This window comes from Pelophylax lessonae (assembly GCF_965119305.1).
Source record: "Pelophylax lessonae genome assembly, chromosome: 2".
NCBI lineage: Eukaryota > Metazoa > Chordata > Amphibia > Anura > Ranidae > Pelophylax > Pelophylax lessonae.
This window is the reverse complement of record NC_138769.1, coordinates 135,951,781-135,969,749: the sequence shown is the minus strand read 5'-3', so window position 1 is coordinate 135,969,749 and position 17,969 is coordinate 135,951,781. Positions and strand designations below refer to the sequence as shown.

General features: G+C 50.3%; 1 protein-coding gene across 1 annotated transcript in view; it reads right to left on the bottom strand.

Annotated features, from left to right (window-relative positions):
• LOC309546151 (mediator of RNA polymerase II transcription subunit 31) overlaps nucleotides 1-17,969 on the bottom strand; it is a 96,001-nt gene that overhangs the window by 72,531 nt on the left and 5,501 nt on the right. The window contains exon 2 of the mRNA XM_082245690.1: nucleotides 10,783-10,857. Within this exon, the coding sequence (XP_082101816.1) occupies nucleotides 10,783-10,857 (75 nt within the window). The remainder of the gene's footprint in view (nucleotides 1-10,782; nucleotides 10,858-17,969) is intronic.

The window sequence follows — 17,969 nt, the reverse complement described above, 5'->3', positions numbered from 1 at the left end:
GCTAGGAAAAGTGATCCGGATGTCCCGGATGCACACACCAGATAAGTGGGGAAATTTTCCCTCTGGGACTCCATTTAGGCAATGATAAAGCTGGCCCTTTAATGCTGCCGCTGGAGTCCCCTTTTAATAAGCATATAAACTGATTAAATCAAATGTGTCTGAGGAAATGCCCCGAAAGAAAGAGAAAGAGAGACAGAGACAGACACAGAGACAGACAGACACAGAGAGACACACACAGACAGACAGAGAGAGAGACAGACAGACAGACAGACAGACAGCCAGACACAGAGAGAGAGAGAGAGAGAGAGAGAGAGAGAGAGAGAGAGAGAGAGAGAGAGAGAGAGAGAGAGAGAGAGAGAGAGAGAGAGAGATAGAGAGAGACAGATAGATAGAGAGAGAGAGACAGAGAGACAGATAGATAGAGAGAGACAGAGAGACAGAGACAGACAGACAGAGACAGACAGACAGACAGCCACAGAGACAGACAGACAGCCACAGAGACAGACAGACAGCCACAGAGACAGACAGACAGCCACAGAGACAGACAGACAGCCACAGAGACAGACAGACAGCCACAGAGACAGACACAGACAGAGAGAGAGAGAGAGAAAGACACAGAGACAGACAGAGAGAGCGAGAGACAGAGAGAGCGAGAGACAGAGAGAGCGAGAGACAGAGAGAGCGAGAGACAGATAGATAGATAGAGAGACAGACAGACAGACACAGACAGACAGACAGACAGACAGAGAGAGACACAGACAGACAGAGAGAGAGAGACAGAGAGAGACAGCCAGACACAGAGACAGAGAGAGAGCGAGAGACAGATAGATAGAGACAGACAGAGAGAGCGAGAGACAGATAGATAGAGAGAGACAGACAGACACAGAGACAGACAGACACAGAGACAGACAGACACAGAGACAGACAGACACAGAGACAGACAGACACAGACACAGAGACAGACAGACACAGACACAGAGACAGACAGACAGACACAGAGACAGACAGACAGACACAGAGACAGACAGACAGACACAGAGACAGACAGACAGACACAGAGACAGACAGACAGACACAGAGACAGACAGACAGAGAGAGAGAGAGAGAGAGAGAGAGAGAGAGAGAGAGAGAGAGACAGACAGACAGACAAAGACAGACAGACAGACAGCCAGACACAGAGACAGACAGCCAGACACAGAGAGAGAGAGAGAGAGAGAGAGAGAGAGAGAGAGAGAGAGAGAGAGAAAGATAGATAGAGAGAGACAGATAGATAGAGAGAGACAGATAGATAGAGAGAGAGAGAGAGAGACAGAGACAGACAGAGAGAGAGAGAGAGAGAGACAGATAGATAGAGAGAGACAGAGAGACAGAGACAGACAGAGAGAGAGAGAGAGAGAGAGAGACACAGACAGACAGCTCTCCACACCCCTCTGAAAATGGCAGGAGGAAGTGACCAAACATCACTAGAGGCCGAAGTGCTCTGAGCCACACAAACATGGTGCCAATAGAAAGCATAGAGGAAGCACAGGGAAAATAGCTGCCTGCCGCCCTCACAATGCGGCTTGCCCACATCCAAGATAGCGCCAAAAGCACACAGCAAGGAAAAAAACGGAATTTTTGTAAAATCTTACCTGTAAAATTCCTTTCTCTGAGTCCTCCGACAGTCGCCGTCTCTTCATATTCGTCACATATGGGGTATTAGACTTTGCTCCGAAGGAGTAGCTAGGCAACAGAATATGTTAACATTAAAGCTTTTAACATATCCCACCCTCAAGGGGTGGTCCCCTCAGTCAATACCCTCCTACTTCCTGCAACCATATCTCAGTTTCAGTGGAATAGCAGTAGAGTATATAACCAAAACCCCAAAAGAGGGGCGGGGTTGGCGACTGTCGGAGGACTCAGAGAAAGGAATTTTACAGGTAAGATTTTACAAAAATTCAGTTTTCTCTTACGTCCTCCGACAGTCGCCGCCTTTTCATATTCGTCACAATGGGGACGTCCCAAAGCAGTGCAAACATGAGGGGTGGGAAACGCATTCGCGCCGTAAGGCAACGCAGTCTCCGCATCAAAGAAAGGAACCTTACCAAAGGAAGGAAACCAGCTGGGCAATAGGAAAAAAACTTGCTCAACAGGAGCAACAACCCAGGAAAAACAAATAACCAGAGGATAAAAGAAAAACTTATCCCAACAGCCAGGGATCCCAACAGGTGACCCTAGGGAACAGCCGCACTAAGAACCTTGCGGCCAAAGGAAGCATCCGCCGATGCCTGAACATCCACCTTGTAGAATTTTGTGAAAGTGTGTACGGTCGACCAGGTCGCCGCCTTACACACCTGGGCTACAGAAGCCCCATGACGACAGGCCCAAGACGTACTCAGAGATCTAGTAGAGTGCGCCTTCACAGGCATAGGGGGAACTTTCCCCTGCAAGACATATGCCTGTTCAACGGTCTGCCTGATCCATTTGGCGATGGTAAAAGCCGACGCCGCCATGCCCTTCCGAGGACCCTCTGGAAGAACAAACAAAGAATCCGTCTTTCGAAAAGACTCAGTCGATTTAAGGTAAACCTTAATCGACCGAACAACATCCAAAGAATGTAGTCTCACCTCTTTCGGATGTTTAGGCTTCGCGCACAGCGAAGGCAAGACAATATCCTCATTGAGATGGAATTCCGAAACTCGCTTCGGAAGAAAGGAAGGATTAGGTCGCAAGACCACCTTATCCAAGTGAATAACCAGATACGGAGACTTGCAGGACAAAGCCGCCAGCTCCGACACTCTGCGAGCCGAAGTGATCGCAACCAAAAAGGCGACCTTTTTGGACAACATAGACAACGAGATCTCCCTGATCTGTTCAAAAGGAGCACGTTGTAACACAGATAGAACGAGATTCAAGTCCCAAGGAGGCAGAGGTTCCCTCCTAGGAGGAACCAGATGCCGCACACCCTGAACAAAAGTGCCAACCAAGGAGTTGGAAGCCACGGGACGTTGAAAAAGAACGGCCAGCGCAGACACCTGACCCTTTATCGTAGCCAGCGCCAAACGCTGATCGACACCTGTTTGAAGGAAGGACAATACTCGAGAAACCGAGTACGTGCGGGGTGAAAACCCCCTGGACTCACACCAGGCAAAATAGGCCTTCCAAGTACGGTAGTAAACCTTCCCCGAGGAAGACTTCCTCGCGTTGATCAAGGTATGAACGACCTCAGGGGAGAGACCCCTCTCCTTCAGGACCTCGGTCTCAACAGCCAGGCCGTCAAAGCCAGCGACTGTAAAGCAGGATGGTATATCGGCCCTTGAGACAGGAGATCGTCTCGAAGAGGCAGACGCCACGGGGCGTCGACCGCCAGATTCACGAGGTCTGCGTACCAGGACCGGCGAGACCAATCCGACGCCACAAGAATCACCGTGCTGCGTTCCGAGTGTAACCTGCGAAGGAACCCGGACAGCAACTGAATCGGTGGAAACGCATACATCAGCTTGTACTGATGCCACGGGGCCACTAACGCGTCCGACGCGTCTGCCCGAGGGTCGCGCGTCCTTGCCACGAACCTTCTCACCTTGTTGTTGAGACGAGACGCGAACAGGTCCACATCTGGAAGACCCCACTTCGCGCACAACATCTGGAAGACAGCCGGGTGGAGAGACCATTCCCCCTGATCCAGGGTCTGGCGACTCAGATAGTCCGCCTGCCAGTTCTCCACCCCTGGAATGTGAACCGCCGTTATCGCCGGGACATGAGTCTCGGCCCAAGACAGAATGTCGGCCACTTCTCGAGCCGCTCGGGCACTCCTGGTGCCCCCTTGGTGGTTGATGTAGGCCACCGCCGTGGCATTGTCCGTCTGCACCCGAACCGGACAGCCCCGCAGCCGGTCTGTCCAATGATGAAGGCAGAGATTTATCGCACGCAATTCCAGAATGTTGACCGGAAGGGAGGACTCCCCCTCCCACCAAGTTCCCTGGGCGGACAGAACGCCCAGAACACCACCCCAGCCCGACAGGCTGGCATCCGTGGTGATCACCGTCCACGAGATAGGACGAAAAGACTTGCCCCCCGACACCATCGGGGACTAGAGCCACCACAGAAGGTCCCTTCTGGTGCGATGGCCCAACGAGATTTGAAGATCCAGAGATTGAGGTCGCCCGTCCCAGCTGGACAGGATCTCCGATTGGAGACCCCGCGTGTGAAACTGGGCGAAGGGAGTCGCCTCGAAGGCCGAGACCATCAATCCCAGACATCTCATGCACATCCGCAGAGACGGGTGCGGAACGTCCCTGAGGGACCTGACTTCCTCCTTAAGAGTCCTGAGTTTGTCTTCCGGCAGGAAGACCTTTGCCTAAACCGAGTCCAGGATCACTCCCAGGTAAGGAAGACGAACCGACGGACTCAGCGTCGACTTTGGAAAATTTATCGTCCAACCAAACTCCTGCAGAGTTTGCATCGTGACAGACAGGTCCTTTTCCAGACCCTGGCTGGTCGCAGACCGAACCAGGATGTCGTCCAGATACCCCAGGACAGAGATGCCCTGGGCCCTCAGCAATGCCAGAACAGGTGCAAGCACCTTGGTGAAAACCCGTGGAGCCGAGACCAAAAGGTAACGCCACGAACTGGTAATGATCCTCCACAATGGCGAATCGAAGGTACCTCTGGTGACCCTCGAAAATCGGGATGTAAAGATACGCATCCTTCAAATCGATGGAGGCCATGAATTCCCCCGGAACCAGGGCAGCCACCACCGACCGCAGGGATTCCATGCGGAACTTGCGAACCCACAGAGCGGTTTAGAGCCTTCAAGTCCAGAATTGGACGAACCTTGCCCTCCTTCCTGGGCACGGTGAACAGATTGGAATAAAACCCCCGAAATCTGTCCCGATGAGGCACCACTCCCTGAGCCCTCAGGTCTCGCACCGCCAGGTGCAGGTCCCGTAAACGCTCTGGAGACAGTTGAAGATTTGAGGGAAAAAATCTGCTCTCCGGCCGAGAGAGAAACTCGATCTTGTAACCAGATCGAACGATCTCCTAAACCCACCGGTCCCGCACGCGGGCCAACCAGGGTTGAAGAAAACCGAGCAAGCGTCCCCCCACCCCAAAACTGGGTGAGGGCTCCCCTTCAGGCCACACTGTTATGGGCAGCGGGTCCGGACTGACCGGACTTCTGTTTACCAGACCAGGGCTTCTTTTGAGAGCCCTGTCCCTTGAACGGTTTGCCCTTGTAGTGCGACCGAAAGGCACGAAAGGACCCCTGAGGAGGCCGAAAATTAGCATGTTTCTTCCCAGAAGCCCCCTTAGCCTTGGGGAAATGGGGCGAGAGTGTGCTCTTACCTCCGGTGATCCCCTTAATCAACGCATCCAAGGACTCCCCAAAAAGGCAAGACCCATCATAAGGCAGATTGGCTAAGGTCTTACGTGAAGATTGGTCCACCGACCAACACTTCAACCAAACCAGGCGGCGAGACAACACCGCCACGCTGTGTACACGTGCAGCCAATGGGACTAAGTCCAAGTCCGCATCACACAGATACATGACACCCTGGTGGATTTGATCCACCATATCCAGGGTCGCCGGCGAGGCCGAATCGGCCACTAGGACGCGCCTAAGCATCTGCGTCCAACTTGCGACAGCCTGGGCCGCCATAAGAGAGGCAAACAGAGCATTAAGCATCGAACCCGTAACAGAATAAGTATGACGGGCAAGAGACTCCAGTCTTCTATCCGTGGCATCACGGAACACCGGGGAATCCTCTGCAGGAATCGCAGTGGATTTGTTCAAAACCGCAATTGCGTGATCCACCGGGGGTGGCACACACCACCGTTCATCAGTGGAAGGCGAAAAAGGATAACGCAGCTTGAACCTACTTGGCACAGCAAAAGGTTTGCGTAAATTGCGCCATTGTTCCTTAACAGCGCGCTGAAAATCATCATTGCAGGGAAAAACCTGCGGCGTCCTGCGTTTTCTCTGCGTCCCATAAGCCGCCAAGGCAGCGGGGGGACACACTTCATCCTGCAAACGCAGCGTTTGTTTTATGGAAGCAATCAATTCATCCATGATTGCAAGCTCTTCAGGCGAGCCAGGGGGAGAATTATCAACCCCCTCAACCTCAGCCTCCACCTCGGACCCCACGAGATCCAGGGAGGAGCGGGACCCTGATAAGGAGACCCCCGCCCTAACAGCCCCATCACCTTCACCCTCAGAATCATAGGAAATAGAAACTCTGGGTCTTTTAGTAGCTTGAGCAGCCACCAGCATCTGCACCTGAGCAGCAAGGCCAGCCACAATAGTGGCCAAATCCCCCCCCTGGGGGGGAAACAGCGGTCCCCTGGCTATCCACCAAGGTGGCAGGAAATTTGCCCTCCTGAGAATCCATTGCCCCAATATGATATGCCGGAGAATAAAGGGTTAACTGCCCCTTTAACAAGCGCGGCGAGCGCAGCCCACCGCACCACACACAAGCACAATGAGACCCCCACAGGGAACAATAAACTGAACACAGGCAATGGATATAGCAAGAACAGAAGGATAAAACCTGAGGAGACCCTTGCCGCTGCTGCTGCCTCGATCGGTGTACCCAGGAGAAGAGGAAGTGATGAAACCAGGGCGCTCTATTAAAGCCTATGGGAGGCTACAAGAAAATGGCCGCCTGCATGGAGAACATGCGGCCGGAGCGAGTGCAGGCAAAATGGCGCCGTTTGGCGCCGAAACCGCCGCTCCTACAGTACAGTTATGCATATAACACCATCCATATAAAAAAACATGGCAGATCGCCGCAGCGATCGCTGTATCGTGCCCCAACATGCCACAAAACATGCCCCACAGCACACAGCTTCTCACACTGAACAAGGCTGACACAGACAGTGTCACACAGCTCCCCCCCCCCTTGCAGCCCGCAGCATGCAGCAGAGTGATAGGGAGACAAACAGTGAGAACAGAGGCAGGTTACTCAGTCCCAGACTGACACCCCCCCCCCCCGACAGACAACTCCCCACATAGATACACTTACCTCTCAATGGTGTGGGGGACCCGCACAGGCGAACAAGCCGCTGCACATGAGGCAGGGAGAGTCGCATACAAGACGCACAAAATTGGGGTTAAGAAACCGCACAGCGTCCAGTGAGGTAGCCACCTCACCAATCATCCCTGCACCGAACAGGGATGGGTCGTTCACTGTGCCAGGAGCGTTACCTGGCTGAACGCTCGATGGCAGGCTGGGAAGCCACCGATCCACGACCTGCGACCAGGGGGATCAGCCCGAGACCCAGCCCGCATGATCCTCTTCGTCAGAAGAACTAACTAATGCTGACAAAAAGAACAGCTAAGTAAAGAGAGAGAAAAAACTCAAACAAAAAATCAAAAAAGAAGAAAGAGGCTGGGGCACAAAGCCCCACCACAGAGAGAACCAGCTACTCCTGACAAGCTAGACATTGAAACTGAGATATGGTTGCAGGAAGTAGGAGGGTATTGACTGAGGGGACCACCCCTTGGAGGGTGGGATATGTTAAAAGCTTTAATGTTAACATATTCTGTTGCCTAGCTACTCCTTCGGAGCAAAGTCTAATACCCCATTGTGACGAATATGAAGAGGCGGCGACTGTCGGAGGACGTAAGAGAAAATGGCTGTTGCCCTTAAACTGATGCAGTCAGGCTGCCCACACCCAAAATGGGGGCCGAAAACGGCGACAGCATCAGGATCCCAGGGACCCTGGCCACCGTGGGAATCCACCACAGGAAACCCCCCCAGGACAAGGTAGGAGCCATACACCCCCCCAAAGCAGTGGACACCGCTAGAGCGCCCCCATATGGAGAAGGAAGGCAAGATCCGTCCTAACCGGCCAGGGGGGACCTTACAGAGACTGCAGCTCTGACATCCCCTGAAGTGGGCCCACATCACTCCCCCAGAGGACCATCCCAGGGACACGGGGGGTACCAACACTCGAGACATACCATGGAACGCGGGCTCCGATCCGATACAGCTCGCCTCCCACCCTAAATGGGGGTGCTGTCAGCCAAGAGGGGACGCTGAAACACAGGGCGTTCCAGGTTGATGGCGTCCCAGCGAAGATGCTCTTCGCAGGCTCATCTCCAATTCGTCGGGGCCCCGTCGTGGCAAGGCCTGGGCAAACTACAACCTGCACACGCTTGTTGGTCAGGCTGGGGTACCATAAGGATCTAGATTATCCAGTGCAAAGCCCAGCCTGGCTGTCGCTTATAGTTCCCAAGTCCCCCTGACACTAGCTAGCGATAGTGAGCGAAGAAAAAATAAAATAAACATTTCTCAAAGAAAATTAAAAACTGAGACCGGAGTCCCAGCAGGGAAACCTAGGTCCTACTCCTAAGCTAGGCAGCAAGAAACAGATTAGTAAGCCCTATGTGTCTGGGAATATTTGTCTGAAGGAACAGCCCCTGAGGGTGTGTCTACTGAAAGTTTTTTAATGAAGTTTCACTACCTAGCCTGCTCCTGCAGAGGGCACCATTACCCAATTGTGATGAAACTTGAAGGGCTGCGTCTGTCAGATGACATAAGAGAAATGTGCATTTAATATTTTTTTTTGTAAAGGTGAACTTATTTAACCACTTCCGGACCACCCACTGTGTATTTACGTTGCTAATTTGACGTGAAATACCAGAGTTATGGCAGCAGATAGCTGCCATAACCCCGGTATTTTCCTACACGGCCGTTGGTCCTCTTTTATATAAAAGTGGTCCTGGTGGCAGATTCATCGCAGGGTCACTTTTATGGGCAGTAGGAGAGGTGCCCACCCCTCTCCCACCACTTCCCGGTCATTTTCTCCGCTTATCAAAGCCGTCGGTAGTGGGGAAAAAAAAACCCGTCCTTTCAGGTCCTAGGCAGGAAGTCGAGTAAGGGCAAGATGGCCCCCACTCGACTCTGACCATGGAGGACCGGAGCAACGTCAGACATCTCTTCCACCCAACGGCCTTAAAAGGGCCTTTTTTTCTTCTCGATTAAAAAAAAAAAAATTATTATTTTTTTTTTTTGGGTAGATGTGAGGTTTTTTTGACCCCAGATTTCACATTAACCACTTAAGCCCCGGAGGATTTTCCTGCTAAAAGACCAGGGGGTATTTTGCGATTCGGCACTGCGTGACTTTAACGGACAATTGCGCGGTCGTGCGACGCTGTACCTAAACGAATTTGACGTCCTTTTTTTCCCACAAACAGAGCTTTCTTTTGGTGGTATTTGATCACCTGTGCGATTTTTTGATCACGCGCTATAAACAAAAAAAGAGCGACAATTTTGCAAAAATAGCAATATTTTTCACATTTTTTTATATGAAATTCCCCAAAAAAAAATCTAAAAATCAAAATTTTTTTAAATTTTTGGCCAATTTGTTTTATCCTACCTATGTTTGGTAAAAAAAAAAAAAAAAAAAAAAAAAAAAAAAAATCAAAAAAGCGTATTTTGATTGGTTTGCACAAAAGTTGTCGCGTTTACTAACAAAGGGAAAGATTTTTGTCATTTTTTTTTTTTAACGCGTAATGGCGGCGATCTGCGATTTTTTTTGCGGTACTGCGACATTGCGGCGGACAGATCGGACCCTTGACTGACATTTTTGACACTTTTGGGGTTACCAGTGACATTTCTACAGTAATCAGTGCTATACATATGCACTGTTACTGTAAAAATACACTGGCAGTGAAGGGGTTAACTTTATTTGGGAGGGAGGGGCTGTGTGTGTCCCTAGGGGCTTGGTTTCTACTGTGATTGGCTGTGGCTCTAGCTGTAAGGACACTGATCAACGGATCTACATACTAGATCCGAGTGATCAGTGTCTTTACAGCGAGGAGAATGACAGGCAGCTTGTTTACACAAGCTGCCTGACATTCTCCCTCTCCCCCGACGATCGCCGAGTGGCCGGCGGACATCGGGTCCGCTGGTCACACGCGCAGGGGGGTCCGTGACCGCGCGGGAGCGCGCCTCCGCGGGCGCGCGCTCGCTCCCCAGACCCTCCCAGGCTAGTGACGTTAATTAACGTCACTCTGCCTGGCAGGGGCTGACCGCCGCAGTAAATCTACTTGCGGCGGTTGGCAAGCGGTTAAAGAGGACTGTCCTGCTTATCTCTATTACAAGGGATGTTTAAATTCCTTGTAATAGGAATAAAAGTGATCAGTGCCCATGTAAAAAAAATGAAAGTGTCTCGTCCCTCCAAGCTCGCGCGCAGAAGCGAACACATACGCAAGTCACGCCCACATATGTAAACGTTGTTCATATCACACATGTGAGGTATCGCAGCGATCGTTAGAGCGAGAGCAGTAATTTTAGCACTAGACCCCCTCTAACTCTAAACTGGTAACCTGTAGAAATTTTTAAAGCGTCGCCAATGGAGATTTTTAAGTACCGTTGTCGTCATTCCACGAGTGTGTGCAATTTTGAAACATGGCATGTTCAGTATCAATTTACTCAGCGTAACATCATCTTTCACATAATAGAAAAAAACTGGGCTAACCATACTGATTTCTTAATTCAAAAAAAATTTTTTTTTTTTTAAATATATGAAAACAAAAAAAAAAAAAAATGGGGTGTGACAAAGTATTGCAACGATCTCCATTTTATTCTCTAGGGTCTCTGCTAAAAAAAAAAAACAAAACATAATGTTTGGGGGTTCTAAGTAATTTTCTAGCAACAAAATACTGAATTTAACTTGTGAACAACAAGTGTCAGAAATAGGCTTGGTCCAGAAGTGGTTAAAAGAAAATCTCCACCGCTTTATGATTTGTAAATTAATAAAAAAGACATGACTAGGAAACTATTTCCATAATATACTTACAGTTAAGGTAATTAGGATTTGCCAGGCACTGAACAAACTCCAATTCCAACTGGAACCGATATCGGGCTTGTTCATCTAAAAGAAGATATAAAGGAAATGTCAGCATTCCTTACATATGTGTCATACTAATTTAAAGCAGTATTAAACCCAAAGCCAAAAAATGTATATATTGCAGCTGCATTATTTTTTTTTTTTCATTTAGGGCTCTTTCACACGGCCGCTCCGTGTGTCCGCAAATCATCCTATTTTTTTGCGGATGATTTGCGGACATAATGTAAGTCTATGGCATTGCGGATGTCAGCGGAATACCATCCGCTGACATCCGATTTTCTTCCTTTCAGTTCTGTTCCGTTTTTTGGAACGGAACAGAACCCTATTTTTTTCATCCGTTCAAAAAACGGAAAGGAAGGCAAATCGGATGTCAGCGATGTCACCTGCTGACATCCGCAATGCCCATAGACTTACATTATGTCCGCATATCATCCGCAAAAGGATGGGATGATATGCGGACACACGGAGCGGATGACACAAATGTCATCCGCTCCGTGAAAAAAAAAAAAAAAAGTCCCGCAGCGGAGCTTTCACACGGAGCGGCCGTGTGAAAGAGCCCTTAGGCTGTTTTACCCTCAGTTTTTACTTGATGATCTGGTCAGTAACACACCTCCGGTATTAAAGTGCCCCCATTATGAATGAAGGAGCACAGAGGGCACCATTGGACAACAGCATTGTTAGTCTGGAGAAAGTGTCAAGTTAGATGTACTAGCAGATTTAAATGCACTAACAAATTGAAGCCAAACCACAGCTAATACTTTATAATTCGTTACAGCAAACTGTTTAACTTTTTGGTTTAAAGGTTTTACATAAATAAAAGCTGATCATTGTAATCATCCCTGTCAAAACACCAGGAAGAGAGCATGTTGTAAAAAAAAAAACAAAAAAAACACAGATCAACCAAGCTGGATCACCAGGTAAAACTAGAAGAAAGAAAGCCTAAAGCTGACCATAGATGGCTTGAATCTTGACCGGTTTTGCAGCTTTAGGCCATTTTTTTTTTCTATTTTCGCTTGGTGATCTCGCTTTGTAAGTCTGTTGTTTTTTGTTATTTTTTAACTATGTATGGGCAGGGCTGAATGTACCCAAGTTACCTGATCCATCAACTTGGGTACAACTAGCCTGTCAGATTTTACATGCGATTACTGCTAGTGGCTATCTCGTAATAACTTTTATGGGAGCGATGGCTCCCACCCACCCCACCGTCGGTAGAACACCCTGCCGGGAAGAATCAAGGGGGGTTTTCTTTCCTGTAATCCGTGGTTGCCGGAAAGAAAATCGCTCCATTTATGACCAGCTTAAAAAAGAAAGCTAAAGCAATCATCACATCTAAGAATTGGTAAGCTGCAATATAATAAATGTTTGCTTTTGTATTTAATACCGCTGTAAAACTGTAGATGAAGAGAAATCTTCTCTGGCTGGCCATTCCTCAGGATGCTAAAAATGCTCACTGGCTCAGCAGTCACAATAGGAATGTGCAATATAACAACATCTCTAAAGCTTGATATCCACACAGGATAATTTATTTATCCCACATCTATCTAAAAGTACAAACCCGATTCCAAAAAAGTTGGGACACTACAAATTGTGGAGTAAAAAAAGGAATGGACTAATTTACAAATCTCATAAACTTATATTTTATTCACAATATAATATAGATAACATATCAAATGTTGAAAGTGCGACATTTTGAAATGTCTTGCCAAATATTGGCTCATTTTGGATTTCATGAGAGCTACACATTCCAAAAAAGTTGGGACAGGTAGCAATAAGAGGCCAGAAAAGTTAAATGTACATATAAGGAACAGCTGGAGGACCAATTTGCAAATTATTAGGTCGATTGGCAACATGATTGGGTATAAAAAGAGCGTCTCAGAGTGGCAGTGGCTCTCAGAAGTCAAGATGGGCAAAAGGACCACCAATTCCCCCAATGCTGTGGCGAAAAATAGTGGAGCAATATCAGAAAGGAGTTTCTCAGAGAAAAATTGCAAAGAGTTTGAAGTTATCATCATCTACAGTGCATAATACCCAAAGATTCAGAGAATCTGGAACAATCTCTTTGCGTAAGGGTCAAGGCCGGAAAACCAAACTGGATGTCCGTGATCTTCGGGCCCTTAGACGGCACTGCATCACATACAGGAATGCTATTGTAATGGAAATCACAACATGGGCTCAGGAATACTTCCAGAAACATTGTTGGTGAACACAATCCACTGTGCCATTCGCCATTGCCGGCTAATACTCTATAGACCAAAAAAGAAGCCATATCTAAAAATGATCCAGAAGCGCAGGTGTTTTCTCTGAGCCAAGGCTCATTTAAAATGGACTGTGGCAAAGTGGAAAACTGTTCTGTGGTCAGACAAATCAAAATGTAAAGTTCTTTTTTGAAAACTTGCCATTCGGGCTAAAGAGGACAAGGACAACCCAAGTTATCAGCGCTCAGTTCAGAGGCCTGCATCTCTGATGGTATGGGGTTTGTACAATGCCAGGCCAATGTAGCTTACATCTAAAAGCAAAAAGGATGGATACAATAACGGAATTTTTGTAAAATCTTACCTGTAAAATTCCTTTCTCTGAGTCCTCCGACAGTCGCCGCCACTTCATATTCGTCACAATGGGGTAATTGACCTTTGCTCCGTAGGAGTAGCTAGGCAACAGAATATGTCAATATTAAAGCTTTTAACATATCCCACCCCCAGGGGGTGGTCCCCTCAGTCAATACCCTCCTACTTCCTGTATCCATACCTCAGTTTCAGTGGAATAGCAGTAGAGTATACAACCAAACCCCAAAAGAGGGGCGGGGGCGGCGACTGTCGGAGGACTCAGAGAAAGGAATTTTACAGGTAAGATTTTACAAAAATTCAGTTTTCTCTTACGTCCTCCGACAGTCGCCGCCACTTCATATTCGTCACAATGGGGATGTCCCAAAGCAGTGCAAACATGAGGGGTGGGAAACGCAGCCGCGCCTAAGGCAACGCAGTCTCCACATCAGAGAAAGGAACCTTACCAAAGGAAGGAAACCAGCTGGGCAACATGAGAAAAACTTGCTCAACAGGAGCAACAACCCAGGAAAAACAAATAACCTAGGGATAAAAACATATCCCAAACAGCCAAGGGTCAAAAACAAGGTACCCTAAGGAACTGCCGCACTAAGAACCTTGCGGCCAAAGGAAGCATCTGCCGATGCCTGAACATCCACCTTGTAGAATTTTGAGAAGGTGTGAACGAACGACCAAGTCGCCGCCTTACACACCTGGGCCACAGAAGCCCGATGATGACAGGCCCAAGACGTACTCAGAGATCTGGTAGAGTGCGCCTTCACAGGCATAGGGGGGGGGGGGGACTTTCCCCCTTCAAAGCATAGGCCTGTTCAATGGTCTGTCTGATCCATTTGGCGATTCAAAGCCAGCGACTGTAAAGCAGGATGTAATATCGGTCCTTGAGACAGAAGATCTTCTCGAATAGGCAGACGCCACGGGGCGTCGACCGCCAGATTCACGAGGTCCGCGTACCAGGACCGGCGAGGCCAGTCCGGTGCCACAAGAATCACCGTGTGCGGTTCCGAGGTCAACCTGCGAAGGAACCTGGACAGCAGTTGAATCGGTGGAAATGCATACATCAGTCGGTACTGATGCCACGGAGCTACCAACGCGTCTGACGAGTCTGCCCGAGGATCGCGCATCCTTGCCACGAACCTTTCCACCTTGTTGTTCAGACGAGACGCGAACAGGTCCACCTCCGGAAGACCCGACTTCGCGCACAACATCTGGAAGACATCCGGGTAGAGGGACCATTCCCCCTGGTCCAGGGTCTGGCGACTCAGATAATCCGCCTGCCAGTTCTCCACCCCCGGAATGTGAACCGCCGATATCGCCGGAACGTGTGTCTCGGCCCAAGACAGAATGTCGGCCACTTCCCGAGCCGCTCGGACACTCTTGGTGCCCCCTTGGTGGTTGATGTAAGCCACCGCCGTGGCATTGTCCGTCTGCACCCGAACCGGACGGCCCTGCAGCCTGTCCGTCCAACGTCGAAGGCAGAGATTTATCGCTCGCAATTCCAGAACGTTGATCGGAAGGGAGGATTCCTCCTCCGACCAAGTTCCCTGGGCGGACAGAACGCCCAGAACACCACCCCAGCCCGACAGGCTGGCATCCATGGTGACCACCGTCCATGAGAGAGGATGAAAAGACTTGCCCCCCGACACCGCCGGGGACTGGAGCCACCACAGAAGATCCCTTCTGGTGCGATGGCCCAACGAAATCTGGAGATCCAGAGATTGCGGTCGGCCGTCCCACCTGGACAGGATCTCCGCTTGGAGACCCCGCGTGTGAAACTGGGCGAAGGGAATCGCCTCGAAAGCCGAGACCATCAATCCCAAACATCGCATGCACGTCCGGAGAGACGAGCACGGAAAGTCCCTGAGGGACCTGACTTCTTCCTGAAGAGTCCTGAGTTTGTCGTCCGGTAGGAAGACCTTCGCCTGGACCGAGTCCAGATCATTCCCAGGTAGGGAAGACGAACCGACGGGCAGAGCGTCGATTTTGGAAAGTTTATCGTCCAACCAAACTTCTGCAGAGTCTGCATCGTGACGGACAGGTCCTTCACCAGACCCTGGCTGGTCGCAGACCGAACTAGAATGTTGTCCAGATAGCCCAGGACAGAGATGCCCTGGGCTCTCAACAAAGCCAGAACCGGTGCAAGCACCTTGGTGAACACCCGTGGAGCCGAAGCGAGACCAAAAGGTAGCGCCACGAATTGGTAATGATCCTCCGCAATGGCGAATCGAAGGTACCTCTGGTGACCCTCGAAAATCGGGATGTGAAGGTACGTATCCTTCAAGTCGATGGAGGCCATGAATTCCCCCGGAAATAGGGCAGCCACCACCGACCGCAGGGATTCCATGCGGAACTTGCGAACCCGCACAAAGCGGTTCAAAGCCTTTTAGTCCAGAATTAGACGCACCTTGCCCTCCTTCCTGGGCACGGTGAACAGATTGGAATAGAACCCCCGAAATCTGTCCCGATAAGGCACCGGAACCACCACTCCCTGAGCCCGCAGGTCCCGCACCGCCAGGTGCAGATCCCGCAAACGCTCCGGAGACAGTTGAAGATTTGAGGGAAAAAAATCTGCTCTCCGGCCGAGAGAGAAACTCGATCTTGTAGCCAGACCGAACGATTTCCTGAACCCACCTGTCCCGAACGCGGGTCAGCCAGGGTTGAAGAAAACCGAGCAAGCGTCCCCCCACCCCAGAACTGGGTGAGGGCGCCCCTTCAGGCCGCATTGTTATGGGCAGCGGATCCGGACTGGCCGGACTTCTGCTTACCTGTCCACGGCTTCTTTTGGGAGCCTTGACCTTTGAAGGGCTTGCCCTTATAGTGCGACCGAAAGGCACGAAAGGACCCCTGAGAGGGCCGAAAAGAAGCATGCTTCTTACCAGGAGCAACCTTAGCCTTGAGGGATTGGGGCAAGAGCGTGCCCTTACCACCCGTGATCCCTTTTATCAGTGTATCCAAGGACTCGCCAAAAAGGAGAGACCCATTATAGGGTAGATTAGCCAAGGTTTTGCGCGAAGATTGGTCCACAGACCAACACTTCAGCCAAATCAGGCGGCGTGACAACACCGCCACACTGTGCACACGTGCAGCCAACGGTACTATATCCAAGTCCGCATCACACAAATACATGACACCCTGATGGATTTGATCCACCATAGCCAACCGAATAAGTATGACGGGCAAGAGACTCCAGCCTCCTGTCCGTGGCATCCCGGAACACCGGGATATCCTCAGCAGGAATCGCAGTGGACTTATTCAAAACCGCCACCGCGTGATCCACCGGAGGTGGCACACACCAACGTTCATCAGTAGCGGGTGTGAAAGGATAACGCAGCATGAACCTACTAGGCACAGCAAAAGGCTTCCGTATATTGCGCCATTGTTCGCTTACAGCGCGCTGAAAATCTTCAGTGCAAGGAAAAACCTGCGATGATTTGCGTCTCCGCTGCGTCCCATAAGAGGCCAGGACAGCAGGAGGACATGGTTCATCCTGCAAAAGCAGTGTTTGTTTGATAGAAGCAACCAACTCATCCATGAGTGCAAGCTCTTCAGACGAGCCAGGGGGGGGAATTATCAACCCCTTCAACCTCAGCCTCCACTTCAGACCCCACAAGATCCAGGGAGGAACGGGACCCCGATAAGGAGACCCCAGCCATAGCAGCCCCATCACCATCACCCTCTGAATCAGAGGAAATTGAAACTCTGGGCCGTTTTGTGGATTGAGCAGCCACAAGCATTTGCACCTGAGCAGCAAGGTTAGCCACCACAGTAGCCAAATCACCCCCCGCGGGGGAAGCAGCAGCAGTCCCCTGGCCCCCCACTAAGGAGGGAGGAAATTTGCTTTCCTGAGAATCCATGCCCCCAAAAAAAGTGTGTAGGAAGAAAAAGGAGTACTGCCCCTTTAACAGCGCGGCGAGCGCAGCCCACCGCACACAAGCACACACCGACCCCCACAGGGATAAACACAAAACTTAGGCAAGGAATACAGGGATAAGGAGGATAAACCTGGAAGAGACCACTCAGGCTGCTGCACCGATCGCTGTTGCTCAGGAAAAGGAAGTGCTGTAACACAGACCGCTCCTATAAGCCTATGGAAGGCTCCACAAACATGGCCGCCGGTGAGGGACTAACTAAGGCAGAGCATGCAGCGCTGACATGCGGCCCGAGCGATCGCCGCCAAAATGGCGGCACTTGGCGCCAAAAACGCTGCTCCTACCACACAGAGATGGCCAGCACACGTCTGCAGCTATAATAAAAATGGCGAACCGCCGTAGTGGCCGCCGCATGTATGCACCAACATGTTAAAATCATGTCCCACAATCATACAGCATGTCACACAGAAAAGCACAGGATGAACACTGAACAGTGTACAACAGCCCCCCTCCTTGCAGCCCACAGCAGCATTAAAACAGGGAGCCCAACAGTGTGAACAGGCATGCAGGGTTACACAGTCCCAGACTGACACCCACTACACAGACAGGTCCCCACACAGAATACACTTACCTCCTGAATGGCGTGGGGAACCCGCACAAGCGATCAAGCCACTGCACATGGGACAGGGAGAGTCGCAGTCAGGACGCA